Source organism: Hermetia illucens, chromosome 3 (assembly GCF_905115235.1).
Source record: "Hermetia illucens chromosome 3, iHerIll2.2.curated.20191125, whole genome shotgun sequence".
Classification (NCBI taxonomy): domain Eukaryota; kingdom Metazoa; phylum Arthropoda; class Insecta; order Diptera; family Stratiomyidae; genus Hermetia; species Hermetia illucens.
Window position 1 is genome coordinate 130825039 of NC_051851.1, and position 22891 is coordinate 130847929.

The window sequence follows — 22891 nt, forward strand, 5'->3', positions numbered from 1 at the left end:
TGTTACGCGTATAAGTGGCTTGAACTTTATAAAATCACACTATAAAATTGCAATTAAGACTTTTGTTTAATAGTTCAGATGTAAACAGGTTCGGTGCAATGAGCTCCCATAATAAATAGTTCCACGAGCGATCAGTTTTCTCACACTAATACGCTCGCAGTAGCTATCAAGGTTGCAGCGCTAGAACCCTTTTGAAATCGCCCAGCGGATCAGAACTAAATGCACTTATATGCAGCAAGGGCACTTATTGCATTTCAGAAAACTATAATTACAAGATTTATGCGATAAAGCTTCTGATACTACTTTATTTGCTTACATCAGAAAATTACATAATCTAATCCTTCGATAAGATTCATACTCTTCAAATTTTCCTCAAATACTCCATTGGTCAAATCTAATTTCATGCACACAACGATCGGTTTTTCTGCAGTTTTAAAATGGATTATTGGCACAGTGTACAATACTTTCCGCTTGACTTCGTCAAAGTATTCGTAGTTGGTGTTTATTTTATCTGAAATAAAAAAGATTGGCAATTATGAACCACATATATTGTTAATCAAAGAAGAGCATATTACTTTCGTCTACATCGCAGAAGGCCCGAACGAACGATTTGCAATCATCAGGTAAATCCCGAAAGAATCGGCGTCCTTGTTTGCCTGCATTCCATATAGTGAAACCATGTTTCCAAAGATCTGTACGTAGGATTTTCTGAATGAGACGTTCTAGACGTATTTTCCATATAATTTCCTTGGAAATTGAAAATGTGGTGGCATTTTCATGATACGCATAATTCAGTAGTACTTCATCGACTCGGAGAATTCTACCTCCGAAATCTAAATGTTTATAGAAAAATATGAGATCTTCCGGTGTCCCTTTTCCATCTTCACAAAAGGCGCCAACTCTGCAAGTTTCAAAAAAGATTAAGTTACTTAAAATTAAGTTGTGACTGATTCAGCTCAGTGAAATGAAAAAAAGCACGTTTGGAAGTAATAAAATTTTATACATCGTCTCACCTATCAAAAACTTTACGATGACAAAACCATGTTGGCATTATAACCGTCGGGCCATTTGTTGTATAAATTTGAATATCCAACTTCCCAGGGTCCAATTCATTCGCCCAACGCGTAAATCGGCATGTTGAATTAGGCGGAGTTCTAATAAATTTACTGCCAATTATCTGTCAAGATAAGAAATAATCATGAATTCTTGGGACTGAAATTTCCACTACTCACAGCATCTTGGTTATTTTTGGCCATTTGATATTGCTTCGAAATTCTATCTGGAAGCATTTCATCATCGATATCTTGAAAACATAAATATGATCCAGTGGCATATTTAATGGCGTAATTCCGTCCATACCCAACTGCAAAGAAATGGAAATATTATATTAAATTATTATTAAATATTTGAATGCCAAACTAATATCTCGACACCGAAGATGAGCAAAATTATACTAGATAAGTTAAACCGCAGAAGTAAACAACAATTTAATTATTAATAATTAGGGAATCCTTTTCAAACACTTGGGCAGACTGCATATTCGCTGATTCTCTTAGTATACATTGTTGTCATTTACCCCTTGGTGGAGTACAGTTCGTCAACAACACCTATGAGACATCGTTCGCGGTTACCTGAAATCCGCGTCAGCTCCCGCCACGATTTCCCGAGACCCCTGCAATCTTTATCCGCTGTTCTATGCCAAGTGCCCTTTGGACGACCCACCCCTTCACCAATTTTGGGAGAGTGGATTCCACTGTATGGCATAGCCAGCAATGCAGTTGCCGCTCTCACGCTTAATGTGTGACTTATCACAGTGCGTACGAGTGCCAGACCTGTGTGCTGACCAAGTTCTTCGTTTATAATAGTCTCAGGCCAACGTACTCCGATGATACAACGCAGGCAGGTGTTCAAGAAGGCTGGAAGCTTTTGAGTATCAATGGGGCGCACATTCCATGTGCTACTCCCATATAGCAGTAAAGGAAGAACACTAGCATACAATAGTCTTAACTTGACCTAGGTGGTGAGAAAACTGCATTTCCAGATTTTAGACAAGGCAGCGAAAGCAGATCGAGTGGTATTAATGCATCTGGCAACCAATTCGGTGCCACCGTTGGCAGAAACCACGCTTCCTAGATATTCAAATTGATCGATGCTCTGCCCATTAATGTAGATAAGAAGAGGGCGATGACCCATCAAACTGAGGACTTTGTTTCTTTTTGTTTCGGATATGAGGTATCCTAAGTCTACATCTACTTAATATTGGACCAGATGGAGAGCAACTTACTTTCACTTTTTTGGTGTGTGGACCCCTCGTTTTAGGCATAGAACCCGAGAAGAATGACTAACGGTTTCGTCTAGGGCAAAGGCAACACATCAGACGAAACCGTTAGTCATTCTTCCAATTTGTTGAATACTTCGGTGCTGTGCCCAAAAGTTGCTCTCCATCTGGTCGGGTCCAACATTAAGTAGATGTGGACTTCGGATCTCTCATATCCCAAACAGAAAAATTAGCTTTAGTTTTCCTTAGGCTTAAAGTACTGGCGGTTTTATATTGGATATAATTGTATAAAAGTTGGATATAATTTGCACCCTTGTCGTGTTTGCGATTATGTAAAGAGGAGAGATTTCCATCTGTTGCCACTTTCGGTATCCTCCGGATAAGGCACCATGAAAAACGTACTGATAACAAGAAATAATATCGGTTACAGAATGCAACCTTGTCGGTTTCCGTTTTGGACCTCAAAATCCTCCGAGATTTTACTTCGACGTAGCACGTGGCATTTTGTGCCATCAAATGTCGGTCGGCGCACTATTCTAAAATGATCCATAGGGTGTTGATGTGGTCAATGTAGGAGGACCCGGAGCGGAAACCAGCCTGCCCTTGATTGATCAAGTGTTCATGATGTTCTTTGATTGGTGCCAGGATTATTTTAGCTATTATCTTTACAACGGCAGAAGCACGCCGATACCCCTCCAATTATCACACTCAAAACGAGTGCCTTTCTTTGCATTCTTAATAATTATCCCCCTCTTCCCCTCTCTGGAGAAGGTCTTGGATACCCAAGATTTCCGTACGAGTGGAAGTAGCAGATCTATAGTAACTGGAAGTGCAGCGATAACTCTGCGTCAAGCTCAGTGACTTTACTCCGTTTGAAGGCATTGATGGCCGAAAGGATTTCTCTTCTGCTTGGAGGAACAGTCCGAATCTGCATGTTATGGAAACTAGCCATTTCAGCCACAAAAGGAGAAAACTCACCGGGTGTGATACGATTAATAACCATGGTGAACCTCTTCAGGTGCTCGTTATCGTGGATGCGAAGTCGACCGTTACCAAGACGCACACTACTTTGAACTTCTCGGCATTTCGTTCGGTATCGGAGGAGTTCGAACACGTTACGCTCGCCATCACTTGCAGCGGTCATCGTTCCGTTCATCAATGTGCTTCCACTATTCCGCAGTCAGCCTGTGTAGCACTCGAGAAAAGAGAACTTTTGATGACAACTCAATACTCATCGATATCCTCAAACAGGTTACTCAGCACATCTATCCCCAATCAACAACATAGTTCTCCCACTGTCGAGCGATAGATAAATGCGATCAATGTTGATCTTGGGGAGTCGCAGCTCTCCAACCCTGATGGCAACGCAACACCAAGCGAACTTAAGTGACAATCAGATGGTGATTCCTTTCGAGGCCGAAGTCAGCGCCTCTCTTGTTACGCCCATCCAGAAGACAACTTCTAAATCTACTGTTGATCGCGGTCGATCCAATTGATCATACGGTATCGGGCAGTTGAAACCCAATTAACCTTATCGCAGGCTCTATGCCCGTACAATGTTCAACCAATGATGAGGCGGTGAAAGTTGCAGAAGTTCACAAACCTCCCACTATTATCGTTCTGGTCGCCAAGACCGTGTTTCCTCATCACATGTCCGAGCAAGGTGTAGTCGGACCCCACCTTGGAATTCAGATCATCCACCACGATCACAATGTCACCTTCAGGAAACCTCTCCTGAACTGCGTGTAGAAAGCATCCTTCTCCACTATATCCGATGTTTCCGTTCATCATCATCATCAACGGCGTAACAACCGGTATCCTGTCTAGGCCTGCCTTAATAAGAAACTACAGCGCCCCCCCCCCCCTTTGCACCGAGGTCCACCAATTCGATATCCCTAAAAGCTGTCTAGCATCCTGACCTACGCCATCGCTCCATCTCAGGCATAAAGATTTTCAGGGCTGGGTCATCCTCATTCATACGGATTAGGTGACTTGCTCACCTCAACCTGTTGAGCCGGATTTTATCCACAACCAGACGGCCGTGGTATCGCTTATAGATTTCGTCGTTATGTAGGATTTTTCTCTCGAACGCGTCCAAGAGTTCGCAATTTTTCTTGCTAAGAACCCAAGTTTCCGAGGAATACATGAGCACTGGCAAGATCATTATCTTGTACAGTAAGACCTTTCACCCTATGGGGAGCGAAACAATTTTTGTAAGCCGAAATAGGCGCTGTTGGCTGCCAACAACCGTGCGCAGATTTCATCGTCGTAGTTGTTATCGGTTGTGATTTTCGACCCTAGATAGGAGAAATTATCAACGGTCTCAAAGTTGAAGTCTCTATCTTTATACTTTCCGTTTGACCAGTGCGATTCGATGTTGTTGGTTCTTTGGTTTTTAGTGTTTGGAGCTGACGTTGTCACCATGTACTTCGTCTTGCCTTCATTAATGAAGTCTCCGTTGGTGCATAGTAATTGCAGTCAGAAGGCTGCCAAAAACCGGCTCCTATGACACGAGAGCGCGCCTTGCGGTAGCTGCCAGAAACCCGTCGCCGGGTTTGTGTCTGCTTGGCTTTCCAAAATACAAAAGCACATTGCTTCAAGAGGGAGAGGAGTATTCTCACGAATCTCACCAACTTACTTCACTTAAGCCCAGAATATCAAGCTTGTATGGTTGGAATCCCTACTCAAGTTGGAGAAAGCGACAATTCTCAGCACGCGCGCTACCATCGTCGAAGAGCGTGCACATATTCTTGAAAACAATCATAGTCCGTTTTCAATAGCCAAAGATCGTAGCAGTGAGGTCAGTCGCTATCCGAGGCATTGTTGACGTTTCAGTAACAATAAAGTTTCAAAATTTGCAGGTTGCTAGCACACAAAATACTCACCATCATAATAAAAAGCGGATCTACCGACACAACGGGCACCCCTGTTGAAACTCCCAAAAAACTCCGACTCGCAATGTATGTTAAGTATATAAACGTGACATTTAACTGGCAGTTTCGATCCCATCCAGATGCACATACTAAAAAAGCCAGAAAGGGCTCTTTCAAAAAGTCAGAAGCTAAGAACGCATGTAGTATCACAACTGCTATTTTTAGAACATCGTCGAAATTTGTCCTTTAAGAAGAGAATCTTCAAAATCAATAACAATGTTGCAATGTGGTCAAAACTAGAGGTTCCTGTTAGTGTCAAGTATACAAAGAAATGATTTCCAAACGGGAAACAGGTAAAATTTCAAAATAACAAAGGTGACACGATAGAAGTTGACAATAGCGCTAATATCATAAATCCCACTCAACCCAAGAAACTCTTGTATTTAAAGAATTCAAAACACAACAACGACGCCGCGCTTTTATTCAGAAAAAAAGGAATTTGAGGGATTTGCTGCAGCAACAGTCCTAAAAGTTTAACGACGATCCTCTGAACATACAGATAATTTAAGGACGAAAATCAAATCCCCACTGAGAATACCACATTGGCACCAGTTTGTGGAAGTATGTTTGCGTTATGGCGGTCAAAGGGTGATATAAGTCTCAGGGCTAGAATGTGAGAATGCGATCCTCCCACACGTAAAATCGGGACAAACTGTACCAACTGGTCATACCTATTCAATGCCCAACTGGGATTGAATAGGTATGACAACTATACGTGAAAACCAATTGTTACGAAGCAAGAAAAGGAGCGTTGGAAAAAGAATTACACAGTGACGAACCCGGCAACTAAAACGGACAAACAATTTGCGCATTTCTCATGGAACGTTCCCTCCCTATACAGAACAGAAGCCGCAAAACTGCCAGTCGATACACCGTCCCAATATAAGGCTGTTACTACGTTAGAAGAGAAGCACTTAGCAGGGCTCAGTTTCATGGAGAAAGCAACTAAACCGTATATTCCAGTGGTTATCCAATAAACCATTTGCTCGGAGTAGGTAACCTGCTGTCATCATTCGAAAACATAAGCAAACGGCTATGCGCTTTGCGCTACCGAGGCGAATTTCGAAACATAAACGTCATAAAAGTTCACGCCCGTAAAGTGGCGACTCCAGAAACGGAAAAGGATACCTTCTACAAGGCAGTGGAACAAACCCACGAAGTGTACCCCAGGTATGATATCAAAGTCATACTTGAAAATTTTAACAGTCAAGGAGGGGCGGAACCCATATTTGGCTTCCATAGTTTGCGGATTATTCAATTAGCAGTGTCACACGTACAAGTTGGAAGTACTTGGTTTGCGTGGAAAGCGATCCATAAACAAATGAGCGCGTCTTCAGGAGGGACTACTTTCAACCAAATTGACCATGTATTAATAGAATGCCGCCACCTCTGTGCCTTGATGAATGTCAGAACATATAAGAGTGGCCAATATAGGCTCAATCGGCCTCCCAACCAAAAACCAACAAACCAACAACATCAAACCGCACTGGTCAAACAGGAAGAATAAAAATAGGAGAATACAACTTTGAGACCGCTGATAATTTCTCCTATCTAGGGTCAAAAATCACAGCCGATAGCAGCTGCATTGATGAAATCTGCGCACGGTTGTTGGCAGCCAACAGAGCCTATTTCAGCTTACAAAAACGCTCGACACATCTCACCATAGGGTCAAAGCACTTACTGAACAAGACAATGATCTTGCCAATCCTCATGTATTCCTCGGAGACTTAGGTCCTTAGCAAAAAAAATTGCGAACTCTTGGCCGCGTTCGGGAGAAAAATCCTCCGAAGAATTTTTGGTCACCTACATGAAGATGGAAGATTCTGGAGGCTACATAATACGAAATCTCTTAACGATACTACTGCCGTCAGATTTTGGATAAAATGCGGCTCAATAGATACTGAGAAGTATTACCACAAACATATTTAGCCCAAGTGGCAAAAAAAGTTGGAACGACTGATTCGACGATGAATGTAAGCTAACAACGGAACGAAGGAATACTGCATACTGGGCTACGAAATAATCCTAAAGAACACGGGCATGTGCGTTGAGTGGAGAAGCGATTCTGTCTGTGAACCCGAAAAGTACAAAGAGCAACCGCTCCAAATGCGTAAGTTTTACCAACAAGCCCCTAGGATAACGCCATAACCCGTACACCTTGTTGCTCATCCTGGCGAGATAAAAAGGGAAATCTGATTTCCGACAGTACTGGAATATTTGAGCGATATGTTGAGTATTTAGATGAACTCCTCAACTACCAGAATATTCGCGATTTGGTGTTCCCGCCAACTGAAAACGACGGACAAATACTTAAATACTCGACTTAAAAATCTTAATTTGCCAGGAGCCGATTGGATTTATAGCTGAATTGGCTAAATATGAAGGCAACTAACTACACCAGTAAGTGCAACTTATGTGCATCAATTACAGAGGTATCACGTTGCTGCTACCCCTATATGCCGAGAACATAATCGGCCCATACCAAAAAGGTTTCACTTCAGACAAATCAGCAACAGATCAAATTTTCTCTCTATGAAAAGCGATGGAAAAATTGGTAGAATATGGTCATCAGTTCTACCATTTCTTCATCGATTTCAAGCCCGCCTACAGTAGCATAACCAGGATAAAATTGTGCAGGACCATGAGAGAATTCAACATTCATCATTATCACCACACCTGGTACTTAGGAATAAAACGCAAGTCTATTAAATAAGGAGAAGGAGAAACTTAAAGTCAGGTATGGATAACCGGTAGAAGTTGTCTGACTTAGGCACTGGAACAGAACGGCGTTAAGACCGCTAATCGTGGGGCGGTTTGACGTCTAGACGATGACCAGGATCATGACTCCGTCTGCTGCAGCTGTTTCATAAGAATCTGTGGCGACTTCTTCGGCTGGTTCGCATAGGTAGCGGATGAAGTGGACCGAGGAGATGAACCTCTTTCATCATCCGCTCCTACTACGAAATATCGGCGGGAGCAGGTATAACATTTTACCGCCCCTTTTTGCACTAAAGATTCGTCAAGCTTCCCTTCATACGCACATACGACTATGCAGCGGTTCGCAGACCAGTACCGCTTCGTTACTTGCAGCAACACAATCCCTACCGTTATCAGGGAACATGTTCGACTTAAGGTAATCGCAGAAACTGGTGACAAAAAGTCGATGAGAGCAGAGGCGGCAGCATCAACAACACCACGCCACACTGCAGGTAACAGTTTCAGTACTCGCCGAAACACACTTCTCCACCATCCGGCCGAAGTGTTCGTTGAGATTGGGAATGGAACCTTTAGGACGAATTCAAAAAAGCGTGTATGAAATTTCCGGAAAGGGGTCCTTTGCATAGACCAGATCTTCCCAGGTTCTATGTATTTCCAGCTACTCCGAGAACTCTATCTCAAATCAATGATGAGATTGCATCTCGACTGTGTGCCGATATGCCACTGCTGCAACTACAATCACTTGTGTATTGTGGTGCAGTTGCTTGTGTCAGATTGCACGGACAGAAGATTCGCTGCCGCGTTTTTTGTTTGAGTAACCGAAGAGATCCACCGGGGGAAATTCGTCTGAAATGTCGGCGGGACTCACTAAAGCAGGACATTCCTAGGCTGATTCAAATCAGCTTTGGCAATGCCAACGGACGGTTGAAGAATAAAGTGCAGAAAGACACCCGCAGTTGAAATTCTGTACGCACTAAAGCAGAAACTTTCTGTCGTATGCAGTCGGCTCCAAATATATGGCGAAAGTCACTCTAAACGTGTTCATAATGCACCGTACGTAAGGAAGCGGCGGAGTTTTTTTGGATCACTCAACGAATCGTTGCCGAGTCGGGTCAAGGGTTTGCAAAGAACAACTGATTATCGATTCGGTAATTGTGGGACAAGCAATTAGAGGTCAAAGAAATCTCTTTAGTTGCTATATCGATATTGACAAGCCTTTTGGCAGCGTCAAGCACACCTGGCTAATTGCTGTCTTACATCTGTATCGCATTGATTGCAAACTAATAAATTTTTTGGCGATAGTGATACCATTCATCATTCATCTTTGAACACCTCAAAGCCTATTCGTATACGGAAGGGCATCTTCCAAGGGGATTCGTTGTATCCCCTTTTGTTTTGTATGTTACTAAACACCCTTTCATGGCTACTGAATGATGCTAGAGGGCATGGTTTCGCAATAAAGCATGGGCTAGGTGCTAAGTACGAGCTCATACATTTGATGTACTCAGACGACATCAAGCTGCACGCTGGTACTGATCTTAGAAGTCTGTTGCGTGATATTCGAATGGAATTTGGATTAGGCAAGTGTCGAATCTAAGCCATTTGCAAAGGTCATCACGAGCCGCATGTCGGACATAGCATGAACCTGCCTCGTGACATCGGAGGTAGGGGCGTAGTTGACGTGATGGCCAAGTCGACTCGCTACCCGGAGAGAAATCACATTAGGAGGTTTTCAAACTCGACTTTTGTATTGCTTAGATCGTTAGCCTAGCTATCCCAGAATACACTGCAGAAATTTCAAAGCGAAATTCGTAGGCCTTTAAATTTTATAGGGGTAAAAGGGAGCGACTATCGAGACCAGGCTTAGGATCCACCGCAGCGTTTGCAAAACAAAACCTTATAAAATCGGTTCAATGTCTGTCGGTTTGCCTGCCTGTTTTTTAAAAAACGTGGAAATCTTCACTGGCCTAGGCACGGCAGAGTGTGAAATTTTTACCCACTAAAACCACCCGCAACCCCCCCCCCCCCTACTCGGTGGAAGCACCCTTAGGTAATTACATCACGGGGCGGAGTTAGCTTACTTTAACTTGGTCTCCTTCCGTCTACCCGCGGGGTTCCTAACCTCACCTTCCTCACTTCTTCTGCTTTTCGAAGTTTATCCTGGATGACTGCGATCTTGGACAAATCCGGACAAAATTTTCCGGTGATAGCGCTTCACCTAGAGTTTCCTCTAATTTCCTCCGACAAAGGAAAGATGGACCTGGTGGCATATATGTTCATTATCTCGGTTGCCAGAATGTCAATGTGTGGAATAATTCCCGAGATGACGAACGCTGCATCATCGGAGACGGTTCTGAAGGCAGAACACACCCTTAAAGCTGTTCTTCTGTAGACCGTACTCAGTTTGTGCATTGCCTAAAACATGCAGCGCTTTTTCCCAAACTGGGACTGCATACAACAAGATAGAACTCACCACCCTGGCTATGAGCAGCCTGCAAGTATGCCGCCGTCCTCCTACGTTCGGCATCATCCTTGCCAGAGCGAAAATCGTGGTGGATGCTCTATGTGCTGCTTAAAATTGAGTTTTCCGTCTATCATCACCCCCAAGTATTTGATGGCTGGCTTGGAAGTGATGATACGGTTCCCGATTCTAATGCAGGCGAAATTTCTCTTGCGGCGCTTAGTGATGAGGGCCGCTTCCGTCTTTTCCTCCGCGGGTTCCAGTCCGGCACTCTTTAACCAAGCCTTAACAACACTGATTGCTTCACTTGAGTACAACGTAGCATCCTCGAGATGCTTTCCGACCACACCCATTGCAATATCGTCGGCGTAACCCACCACCGTGGCCTCCTCCGGAACCGGCAGGCTAAGTACATTGTTATACATGATGTTCCACAGTAGTGGGCCCAGTACAGGACAAGGTACTCCTTGGGTCCATCATCGGTATTATTCCAGAGCGTCCGTTTTGCAAGTAGCCAGAGACTTTCGCATAAGGTTCCAATTGGCCGAGTTCCTCACATCCCATAATATATGCTGGTACAACCCCTTTCGTGAATTGCATTTTCGGTCAAGCCAGTGACCATTTTGATGGCATTAATGGTTGATCTGGCTTTACGGAACCCATGCTTTCTATCTGAAAGCCCCCCTTGGCTCTCGATGGCTTGCAGTAATCTATTATAAATTACCCGCTCCAACATTTTCCCCATAGTGTCTAGAAGACATATGGGTCTATAGGAGGACGGTTTCCCTGTGGGTTTGGCAGCCTTTAGCAGCAGGGCCAGCTTCTGCCGCTTCCATGGTGCAGGAAAGATACCCTCGGACATGCACGTTTCGAACAGATCCGCGAACATATCCAGTCTACATTTGACGGCAAGTTTGAGGGCCTTATTCGGTATGCTGTAAAGACCCGGAGCTTTGCTGCCGCCTATTCGACTGCAGATCTCTAGCAGCTCGTACCTGGTGACTGGTGTAATCGGCGTCACATTCAAGGGGCGTTGGAAGGTGTCAGTTTCCCCCGCAGCGTAAGACACGTGATCTGCGGAGATGTTCGGCCTCTGAATCGTCCTGTCACGTTTTTGTAGACGCTACTCCACGGGAACAGAGCTTCTTAAAACATTCCCTTTTACTCCGCTGGATGGCGAGCTTGAGGTTCTTGCGGGCTTCTCTATAAGCATACTCCTTTTGCCCTTGATCGATCCTACACCTTTTGCCCTCTGAGCCGTTCGTCTGCTCTGTGAGAAATCGATCGAAGGCTGGCAAGTTCACTTTCCACAAATAATTGAGTCTTCTAGTGGAAAATGAGCATCTCCTAGGGATCGACGCGTCACATGCTTTAAAGATGCTTTGTGTGGCGTGGAGAGCTCTATCCGTGGAGGTGTGGCGCGGCAGGATTCGCGGCATTTATTTCGAATGTCGTGAATACCAGCGGACAGATGACGCCACCGGCGCTCTCCACTCAGTTCAGACCTCGCTACAAGAGTGAAGAACAGAGTAGGTGACGAGAAACCTCAGATAAAAAAATAATAATAATAAGAAAAAAGACAGTTAGCATTCATTGTGAGAAGAACGAGTTTCGTGCAGAAAGAAAACAGTTACAGACGGAAATCAGTATAATTTCTAATATCTCGGAGTTATAATAAGAGTACTTTCTTGAAATTGTGCATTGAACTTTGTAAAATGTCAGAAACCTATCTCGAAGAATAAAAGCTCTTAAATTTGTCAAAAAGAAAAAGAATACAAGCTCCTAAAGAGGTGCCTGCTTTACTATGCAGATCTAAACACACACACGGACACACACACAGACCATCCTGGTGTCCTTTTGGATTTAAGCCTCCAGGGTCCGGCCCCTCTGCCTTTTGGCTCCGTCCTTAGTTCAAATGTGACTTTTCGGTTGGGTAGTTTCTGAGAATGCATCCATTAGAGAAACATCGCTTTTCACCCCTCCCACTTCCCGCCTTTCTAGCAAATGTCAAAACTACGACCGGCTTCGAAAAAAACTAATCGAGACTTTTCATTTGACACCATACATGACTGTATTCGGTGAAAAAAAAATGTACACCCCCTTTTACATGTATGAGAACCCCTCTGAATCTCAACGTAGAAGGATATCACTCACTGCATGTCTGGGCGTTCACAGTTCCCACCTTCTCAGCAAATTTCGTGTCATTTCTAAGAAAAGTGCTTGTGACAGACAGACAGACATTCTTGCATTCTTAATAATTATCCCCCTCTTCCCCTCTCTGGAGAAGGTCTTGGATACCCAAGATTTCCGTACGAGTGGAAGTAGCAGATCTATAGTAACTGGAAGTGCAGCGATAACTCTGCGTCAAGCTCAGTGACTTTACTCCGTTTGAAGGCATTGATGGCCGAAAGGATTTCTCTTCTGCTTGGAGGAACAGTCCGAATCTGCATGTTATGGAAACTAGCCATTTCAGCCACAAAAGGAGAAAACTCACCGGGTGTGATACGATTAATAACCATGGTGAACCTCTTCAGGTGCTCGTTATCGTGGATGCGAAGTCGACCGTTACCAAGACGCACACTACTTTGAACTTCTCGGCATTTCGTTCGGTATCGGAGGAGTTCGAACACGTTACGCTCGCCATCACTTGCAGCGGTCATCGTTCCGTTCATCAATGTGCTTCCACTATTCCGCAGTCAGCCTGTGTAGCACTCGAGAAAAGAGAACTTTTGATGACAACTCAATACTCATCGATATCCTCAAACAGGTTACTCAGCACATCTATCCCCAATCAACAACATAGTTCTCCCACTGTCGAGCGATAGATAAATGCGATCAATGTTGATCTTGGGGAGTCGCAGCTCTCCAACCCTGATGGCAACGCAACACCAAGCGAACTTAAGTGACAATCAGATGGTGATTCCTTTCGAGGCCGAAGTCAGCGCCTCTCTTGTTACGCCCATCCAGAAGACAACTTCTAAATCTACTGTTGATCGCGGTCGATCCAATTGATCATACGGTATCGGGCAGTTGAAACCCAATTAACCTTATCGCAGGCTCTATGCCCGTACAATGTTCAACCAATGATGAGGCGGTGAAAGTTGCAGAAATTCACAAACCTCCCACTATTATCGTTCTGGTCGCCAAGACCGTGTTTCCTCATCACATGTCCGAGCAAGGTGTAGTCGGACCCCACCTTGGAATTCAGATCATCCACCACGATCACAATGTCACCTTCAGGAAACCTCTCCTGAACTGCGTGTAGAAAGCATCCTTCTCCACTATATCCGATGTTTCCGTTCATCATCATCATCAACGGCGTAACAACCGGTATCCTGTCTAGGCCTGCCTTAATAAGAAACTACAGCGCCCCCCCCCCCCCTTTGCACCGAGGTCCACCAATTCGATATCCCTAAAAGCTGTCTAGCATCCTGACCTACGCCATCGCTCCATCTCAGGCATAAAGATTTTCAGGGCTGGGTCATCCTCATTCATACGGATTAGGTGACTTGCTCACCTCAACCTGTTGAGCCGGATTTTATCCACAACCAGACGGCCGTGGTATCGCTTATAGATTTCGTCGTTATGTAGGATTTTTCTCTCGAACGCGTCCAAGAGTTCGCAATTTTTCTTGCTAAGAACCCAAGTTTCCGGGGAATACATGAGCACTGGCAAGATCATTATCTTGTACAGTAAGACCTTTCACCCTATGGGGAGCGAAACAATTTTTGTAAGCCGAAATAGGCGCTGTTGGCTGCCAACAACCGTGCGCAGATTTCATCGTCGTAGTTGTTATCGGTTGTGATTTTCGACCCTAGATAGGAGAAATTATCAACGGTCTCAAAGTTGAAGTCTCTATCTTTATACTTTCCGTTTGACCAGTGCGATTCGATGTTGTTGGTTCTTTGGTTTTTAGTGTTTGGAGCTGACGTTGTCACCATGTACTTCGTCTTGCCTTCATTAATGAAGTCTCCGTTGGTGCATAGTAATTGCAGTCAGAAGGCTGCCAAAAACCGGCTCCTATGACACGAGAGCGCGCCTTGCGGTAGCTGCCAGAAACCCGTCGCCGGGTTTGTGTCTGCTTGGCTTTCCAAAATACAAAAGCACATTGCTTCAAGAGGGAGAGGAGTATTCTCACGAATCTCACCAACTTACTTCACTTAAGCCCAGAATATCAAGCTTGTATGGTTGGAATTCCTACTCAAGTTGGAGAAAGCGACAATTCTCAGCACGCGCGCTACCATCGTCGAAGAGCGTGCACATATTCTTGAAAACAATCATAGTCCGTTTTCAATAGCCAAAGATCGTAGCAGTGAGGTCAGTCGCTATCCGAGGCATTGTTGACGTTTCAGTAACAATAAAGTTTCAAAATTTGCAGGTTGCTAGCACACAAAATACTCACCATCATAATAAAAAGCGGATCTACCGACACAACGGGCACCCCTGTTGAAACTCCCAAAAAACTCCGACTCGCAATGTATGTTAAGTATATAAACGTGACATTTAACTGGCAGTTTCGATCCCATCCAGATGCACATACTAAAAAAGCCAGAAAGGGCTCTTTCAAAAAGTCAGAAGCTAAGAACGCATGTAGTATCACAACTGCTATTTTTAGAACATCGTCGAAATTTGTCCTTTAAGAAGAGAATCTTCAAAATCAATAACAATGTTGCAATGTGGTCAAAACTAGAGGTTCCTGTTAGTGTCAAGTATACAAAGAAATGATTTCCAAACGGGAAACAGGTAAAATTTCAAAATAACAAAGGTGACACGATAGAAGTTGACAATAGCGCTAATATCATAAATCCCACTCAACCCAAGAAACTCTTGTATTTAAAGAATTCAAAACACAACAACGACGCCGCGCTTTTATTCAGAAAAAAAGGAATTTGAGGGATTTGCTGCAGCAACAGTCCTAAAAGTTTAACGACGATCCTCTGAACATACAGATAATTTAAGGACGAAAATCAAATCCCCACTGAGAATACCACATTGGCACCAGTTTGTGGAAGTATGTTTGCGTTATGGCGGTCAAAGGGTGATATAAGTCTCAGGGCTAGAATGTGAGAATGCGATCCTCCCACACGTAAAATCGGGACAAACTGTACCAACTGGTCATACCTATTCAATGCCCAACTGGGATTGAATAGGTATGACAACTATACGTGAAAACCAATTGTTACGAAGCAAGAAAAGGAGCGTTGGAAAAAGAATTACACAGTGACGAACCCGGCAACTAAAACGGACAAACAATTTGCGCATTTCTCATGGAACGTTCCCTCCCTATACAGAACAGAAGCCGCAAAACTGCCAGTCGATACACCGTCCCAATATAAGGCTGTTACTACGTTAGAAGAGAAGCACTTAGCAGGGCTCAGTTTCATGGAGAAAGCAACTAAACCGTATATTCCAGTGGTTATCCAATAAACCATTTGCTCGGAGTAGGTAACCTGCTGTCATCATTCGAAAACATAAGCAAACGGCTATGCGCTTTGCGCTACCGAGGCGAATTTCGAAACATAAACGTCATAAAAGTTCACGCCCGTAAAGTGGCGACTCCAGAAACGGAAAAGGATACCTTCTACAAGGCAGTGGAACAAACCCACGAAGTGTACCCCAGGTATGATATCAAAGTCATACTTGAAAATTTTAACAGTCAAGGAGGGGCGGAACCCATATTTGGCTTCCATAGTTTGCGGATTATTCAATTAGCAGTGTCACACGTACAAGTTGGAAGTACTTGGTTTGCGTGGAAAGCGATCCATAAACAAATGAGCGCGTCTTCAGGAGGGACTACTTTCAACCAAATTGACCATGCATTAATAGAATGCCGCCACCTCTGTGCCTTGATGAATGTCAGAACATATAAGAGTGGCCAATATAGGCTCAATCGGCCTCCCAACCAAAAACCAACAAACCAACAACATCAAACCGCACTGGTCAAACAGGAAGAATAAAAATAGGAGAATACAACTTTGAGACCGCTGATAATTTCTCCTATCTAGGGTCAAAAATCACAGCCGATAGCAGCTGCATTGATGAAATCTGCGCACGGTTGTTGGCAGCCAACAGAGCCTATTTCAGCTTACAAAAACGCTCGACACATCTCACCATAGGGTCAAAGCACTTACTGAACAAGACAATGATCTTGCCAATCCTCATGTATTCCTCGGAGACTTAGGTCCTTAGCAAAAAAAATTGCGAACTCTTGGCCGCGTTCGGGAGAAAAATCCTCCGAAGAATTTTTGGTCACCTACATGAAGATGGAAGATTCTGGAGGCTACATAATACGAAATCTCTTAACGATACTACTGCCGTCAGATTTTGGATAAAATGCGGCTCAATAGATACTGAGAAGTATTACCACAAACATATTTAGCCCAAGTGGCAAAAAAAGTTGGAACGACTGATTCGACGATGAATGTAAGCTAACAACGGAACGAAGGAATACTGCATACTGGGCTACGAAATAATCCTAAAGAACACGGGCATGTGCGTTGAGTGGAGAAGCGATTCTGTCTGTGAACCCGAAAAGTACAAAGAGCAACCGCTCCAAATGCGTAAGTTTTACCAACAAGCCCCTAGGATAACGCCATAACCCGTACACCTTGTTGCTCATCCTGGCGAGATAAAAAGGGAAATCTGATTTCCGACAGTACTGGAATATTTGAGCGATATGTTGAGTATTTAGATGAACTCCTCAACTACCAGAATATTCGCGATTTGGTGTTCCCGCCAACTGAAAACGACGGACAAATACTTAAATACTCGACTTAAAAATCTTAATTTGCCAGGAGCCGATTGGATTTATAGCTGAATTGGCTAAATATGAAGGCAACTAACTACACCAGTAAGTGCAACTTATGTGCATCAATTACAGAGGTATCACGTTGCTGCTACCCCTATATGCCGAGAACATAATCGGCCCATACCAAAAAGGTTTCACTTCAGACAAATCAGCAACAGATCAAATTTTCTCTCTATGAAAAGCGATGGAAAAATTGGTAGAATATGGTCATCAGTTCTACCATTTCTTCATCGATTTCAAGCCCGCCTACAGTAGCATAACCAGGATAAAATTGTGCAGGACCATGAGAGAATTCAACATTCATCATTATCACCACACCTGGTACTTAGGAATAAAACGCAAGTCTATTAAATAAGGAGAAGGAGAAACTTAAAGTCAGGTATGGATAACCGGTAGAAGTTGTCTGACTTAGGCACTGGAACAGAACGGCGTTAAGACCGCTAATCGTGGGGCGGTTTGACGTCTAGACGATGACCAGGATCATGACTCCGTCTGCTGCAGCTGTTTCATAAGAATCTGTGGCGACTTCTTCGGCTGGTTCGCATAGGTAGCGGATGAAGTGGACCGAGGAGATGAACCTCTTTCATCATCCGCTCCTACTACGAAATATCGGCGGGAGCAGGTATAACATTTTACCGCCCCTTTTTGCACTAAAGATTCGTCAAGCTTCCCTTCATACGCACATACGACTATGCAGCGGTTCGCAGACCAGTACCGCTTCGTTACTTGCAGCAACACAATCCCTACCGTTATCAGGGAACATGTTCGACTTAAGGTAATCGCAGAAACTGGTGACAAAAAGTCGATGAGAGCAGAGGCGGCAGCATCAACAACACCACGCCACACTGCAGGTAACAGTTTCAGTACTCGCCGAAACACACTTCTCCACCATCCGGCCGAAGTGTTCGTTGAGATTGGGAATGGAACCTTTAGGACGAATTCAAAAAAGCGTGTATGAAATTTCCGGAAAGGGGTCCTTTGCATAGACCAGATCTTCCCAGGTTCTATGTATTTCCAGCTACTCCGAGAACTCTATCTCAAATCAATGATGAGATTGCATCTCGACTGTGTGCCGATATGCCACTGCTGCAACTACAATCACTTGTGTATTGTGGTGCAGTTGCTTGTGTCAGATTGCACGGACAGAAGATTCGCTGCCGCGTTTTTTGTTTGAGTAACCGAAGAGATCCACCGGGGGAAATTCGTCTGAAATGTCGGCGGGACTCACTAAAGCAGGACATTCCTAGGCTGATTCAAATCAGCTTTGGCAATGCCAACGGACGGTTGAAGAATAAAGTGCAGAAAGACACCCGCAGTTGAAATTCTGTACGCACTAAAGCAGAAACTTTCTGTCGTATGCAGTCGGCTCCAAATATATGGCGAAAGTCACTCTAAACGTGTTCATAATGCACCGTACGTAAGGAAGCGGCGGAGTTTTTTTGGATCACTCAACGAATCGTTGCCGAGTCGGGTCAAGGGTTTGCAAAGAACAACTGATTATCGATTCGGTAATTGTGGGACAAGCAATTAGAGGTCAAAGAAATCTCTTTAGTTGCTATATCGATATTGACAAGCCTTTTGGCAGCGTCAAGCACACCTGGCTAATTGCTGTCTTACATCTGTATCGCATTGATTGCAAACTAATAAATTTTTTGGCGATAGTGATACCATTCATCATTCATCTTTGAACACCTCAAAGCCTATTCGTATACGGAAGGGCATCTTCCAAGGGGATTCGTTGTATCCCCTTTTGTTTTGTATGTTACTAAACACCCTTTCATGGCTACTGAATGATGCTAGAGGGCATGGTTTCGCAATAAAGCATGGGCTAGGTGCTAAGTACGAGCTCATACATTTGATGTACTCAGACGACATCAAGCTGCACGCTGGTACTGATCTTAGAAGTCTGTTGCGTGATATTCGAATGGAATTTGGATTAGGCAAGTGTCGAATCTAAGCCATTTGCAAAGGTCATCACGAGCCGCATGTCGGACATAGCATGAACCTGCCTCGTGACATCGGAGATAGGGGCGTAGTTGACGTGATGGCCAAGTCGACTCGCTACCCGGAGAGAAATCACATTAGGAGGTTTTCAAACTCGACTTTTGTATTGCTTAGATCGTTAGCCTAGCTATCCCAGAATACACTGCAGAAATTTCAAAGCGAAATTCGTAGGCCTTTAAATTTTATAGGGGTAAAAGGGAGCGACTATCGAGACCAGGCTTAGGATCCACCGCAGCGTTTGCAAAACAAAACCTTATAAAATCGGTTCAATGTCTGTCGGTTTGCCTGCCTGTTTTTTAAAAAACGTGGAAATCTTCACTGGCCTAGGCACGGCAGAGTGTGAAATTTTTACCCACTAAAACCACCCGCAACCCCCCCCCCCCTACTCGGTGGAAGCACCCTTAGGTAATTACATCACGGGGCGGAGTTAGCTTACTTTAACTTGGTCTCCTTCCGTCTACCCGCGGGGTTCCTAACCTCACCTTCCTCACTTCTTCTGCTTTTCGAAGTTTATCCTGGATGACTGCGATCTTGGACAAATCCGGACAAAATTTTCCGGTGATAGCGCTTCACCTAGAGTTTCCTCTAATTTCCTCCGACAAAGGAAAGATGGACCTGGTGGCATATATGTTCATTATCTCGGTTGCCAGAATGTCAATGTGTGGAATAATTCCCGAGATGACGAACGCTGCATCATCGGAGACGGTTCTGAAGGCAGAACACACCCTTAAAGCTGTTCTTCTGTAGACCGTACTCAGTTTGTGCATTGCCTAAAACATGCAGCGCTTTTTCCCAAACTGGGACTGCATACAACAAGATAGAACTCACCACCCTGGCTATGAGCAGCCTGCAAGTATGCCGCCGTCCTCCTACGTTCGGCATCATCCTTGCCAGAGCGAAAATCGTGGTGGATGCTCTATGTGCTGCTTAAAATTGAGTTTTCCGTCTATCATCACCCCCAAGTATTTGATGGCTGGCTTGGAAGTGATGATACGGTTCCCGATTCTAATGCAGGCGAAATTTCTCTTGCGGCGCTTAGTGATGAGGGCCGCTTCCGTCTTTTCCTCCGCGGGTTCCAGTCCGGCACTCTTTAACCAAGCCTTAACAACACTGATTGCTTCACTTGAGTACAACGTAGCATCCTCGAGATGCTTTCCGACCACACCCATTGCAATATCGTCGGCGTAACCCACCACCGTGGCCTCCTCCGGAACCGGCAGGCTAAGTACATTGTTATACATGATGTTCCACAGTAGTGGGCCCAGTACAGGACAAGGTACTCCTTGGGTCCATCATCGGTATTATTCCAGAGCGTCCGTTTTGCAAGTAGCCAGAGACTTTCGCATAAGGTTCCAATTGGCCGAGTTCCTCACATCCCATAATATATGCTGGTACAACCCCTTTCGTGAATTGCATTTTCGGTCAAGCCAGTGACCATTTTGATGGCATTAATGGTTGATCTGGCTTTACGGAACCCATGCTTTCTATCTGAAAGCCCCCCTTGGCTCTCGATGGCTTGCAGTAATCTATTATAAATTACCCGCTCCAACATTTTCCCCATAGTGTCTAGAAGACATATGGGTCTATAGGAGGACGGTTTCCCTGTGGGTTTGGCAGCCTTTAGCAGCAGGGCCAGCTTCTGCCGCTTCCATGGTGCAGGAAAGATACCCTCGGACATGCACGTTTCGAACAGATCCGCGAACATATCCAGTCTACATTTGACGGCAAGTTTGAGGGCCTTATTCGGTATGCTGTAAAGACCCGGAGCTTTGCTGCCGCCTATTCGACTGCAGATCTCTAGCAGCTCGTACCTGGTGACTGGTGTAATCGGCGTCACATTCAAGGGGCGTTGGAAGGTGTCAGTTTCCCCCGCAGCGTAAGACACGTGATCTGCGGAGATGTTCGGCCTCTGAATCGTCCTGTCACGTTTTTGTAGACGCTACTCCACGGGAACAGAGCTTCTTAAAACATTCCCTTTTACTCCGCTGGATGGCGAGCTTGAGGTTCTTGCGGGCTTCTCTATAAGCATACTCCTTTTGCCCTTGATCGATCCTACACCTTTTGCCCTCTGAGCCGTTCGTCTGCTCTGTGAGAAATCGATCGAAGGCTGGCAAGTTCACTTTCCACAAATAATTGAGTCTTCTAGTGGAAAATGAGCATCTCCTAGGGATCGACGCGTCACATGCTTTAAAGATGCTTTGTGTGGCGTGGAGAGCTCTATCCGTGGAGGTGTGGCGCGGCAGGATTCGCGGCATTTATTTCGAATGTCGTGAATACCAGCGGACAGATGACGCCACCGGCGCTCTCCACTCAGTTCAGACCTCGCTACAAGAGTGAAGAACAGAGTAGGTGACGAGAAACCTCAGATAAAAAAATAATAATAATAAGAAAAAAGACAGTTAGCATTCATTGTGAGAAGAACGAGTTTCGTGCAGAAAGAAAACAGTTACAGACGGAAATCAGTATAATTTCTAATATCTCGGAGTTATAATAAGAGTACTTTCTTGAAATTGTGCATTGAACTTTGTAAAATGTCAGAAACCTATCTCGAAGAATAAAAGCTCTTAAATTTGTCAAAAAGAAAAAGAATACAAGCTCCTAAAGAGGTGCCTGCTTTACTATGCAGATCTAAACACACACACGGACACACACACAGACCATCCTGGTGTCCTTTTGGATTTAAGCCTCCAGGGTCCGGCCCCTCTGCCTTTTGGCTCCGTCCTTAGTTCAAATGTGACTTTTCGGTTGGGTAGTTTCTGAGAATGCATCCATTAGAGAAACATCGCTTTTCACCCCTCCCACTTCCCGCCTTTCTAGCAAATGTCAAAACTACGACCGGCTTCGAAAAAAACTAATCGAGACTTTTCATTTGACACCATACATGACTGTATTCGGTGAAAAAAAAATGTACACCCCCTTTTACATGTATGAGAACCCCTCTGAATCTCAACGTAGAAGGATATCACTCACTGCATGTCTGGGCGTTCACAGTTCCCACCTTCTCAGCAAATTTCGTGTCATTTCTAAGAAAAGTGCTTGTGACAGACAGACAGACAGACAGACGAACATTCAGACAAACAGACATTCCACCGATTGCAAACAAAACCTTAAAAATTGTTAGACCCCGTCCCACGAAAATAAGGAGAAAATTTTCATACATACAGACTAGTTACCGTTAATGAATTATCTAAATTATTCTTGTAATCTATAATTCGGTGTTACAAATCACAAAACTCCGTTAAATTTTAAAACTTACCGCCTTTTGGCTGGTCCGAATTACCGCCCACTATTTTCATCCACATTCCACTCCTTTCCAATATCGTTTTCCAGCGTTGCAGCAATTCGCGAGTGTTGTCCGTACTGGCATCATCAAAGACACACACCTCAATCTGCAAGGTTTTGTCGCTGCCGGCGGTTTGACACAAAATTGACTTGAAGCATGTGTCAATCCACTTGGCCCCGTTCAGAGCTGTTATAATCACCGACTACGAGCGAAGGAAGTGAGTTTTCGATTTGTTAAGGAGAAGTAACTAGGAAGGGCTTACCACGATTTCCGCCATACTAAGCTGGGTTCACTTGGGTGACATGGTCCACGGTAGAATCACGAATTAACTACGAGTAAGCGCGGCACCGACTCCAAGTGGGAGTCGCATCTGTACTAACAGCTCCAAACCAGGTCGGAGACCAAA

General features: G+C 44.4%; 1 protein-coding gene across 2 annotated transcripts; it reads right to left on the reverse strand.

Annotated features, from left to right (window-relative positions):
- Positions 1 to 281: 281 nt before the first annotated feature.
- On the reverse strand, positions 282 to 22885 carry LOC119652644 (UDP-GlcNAc:betaGal beta-1,3-N-acetylglucosaminyltransferase-like protein 1). 2 transcript variants are annotated; one of them, XM_038056891.1, is made up of 6 exons: positions 22748 to 22885; positions 22459 to 22687; positions 1233 to 1363; positions 1014 to 1177; positions 576 to 901; positions 284 to 511 (listed from the first exon to the last, which is right to left on the reverse strand). In XM_038056891.1, exons 1-6 carry the CDS (start codon positions 22760 to 22762, stop codon positions 318 to 320), a joined length of 1059 nt encoding a protein of 352 aa, XP_037912819.1. In that variant the 5' UTR covers positions 22763 to 22885; the 3' UTR covers positions 284 to 317. The 2 variants fall into 2 exon arrangements, with proteins under 2 accessions (XP_037912820.1, XP_037912819.1); XM_038056892.1 differs by lacking the exons at positions 22459 to 22687; positions 22748 to 22885 and adding an exon at positions 1632 to 1778 and having other exon boundaries at positions 282 to 511.
- Between the last annotated feature and the right edge of the window lie 6 nt (positions 22886 to 22891).

Excerpts from the sequence above, each read along its gene's own strand:
- LOC119652644 (XM_038056891.1), bottom strand. Across the intron at positions 1,364-22,458 it reads TTCGGACCAGCCAAAAGGCG|TTGGGTATGGACGGAATTAC; the intron begins GTAAGTTTTAAA and ends ATTTCTTTGCAG. Across the intron at positions 1,178-1,232 it reads CCAAAAATAACCAAGATGCT|ATAATTGGCAGTAAATTTAT; the intron begins GTGAGTAGTGGA and ends TTATCTTGACAG.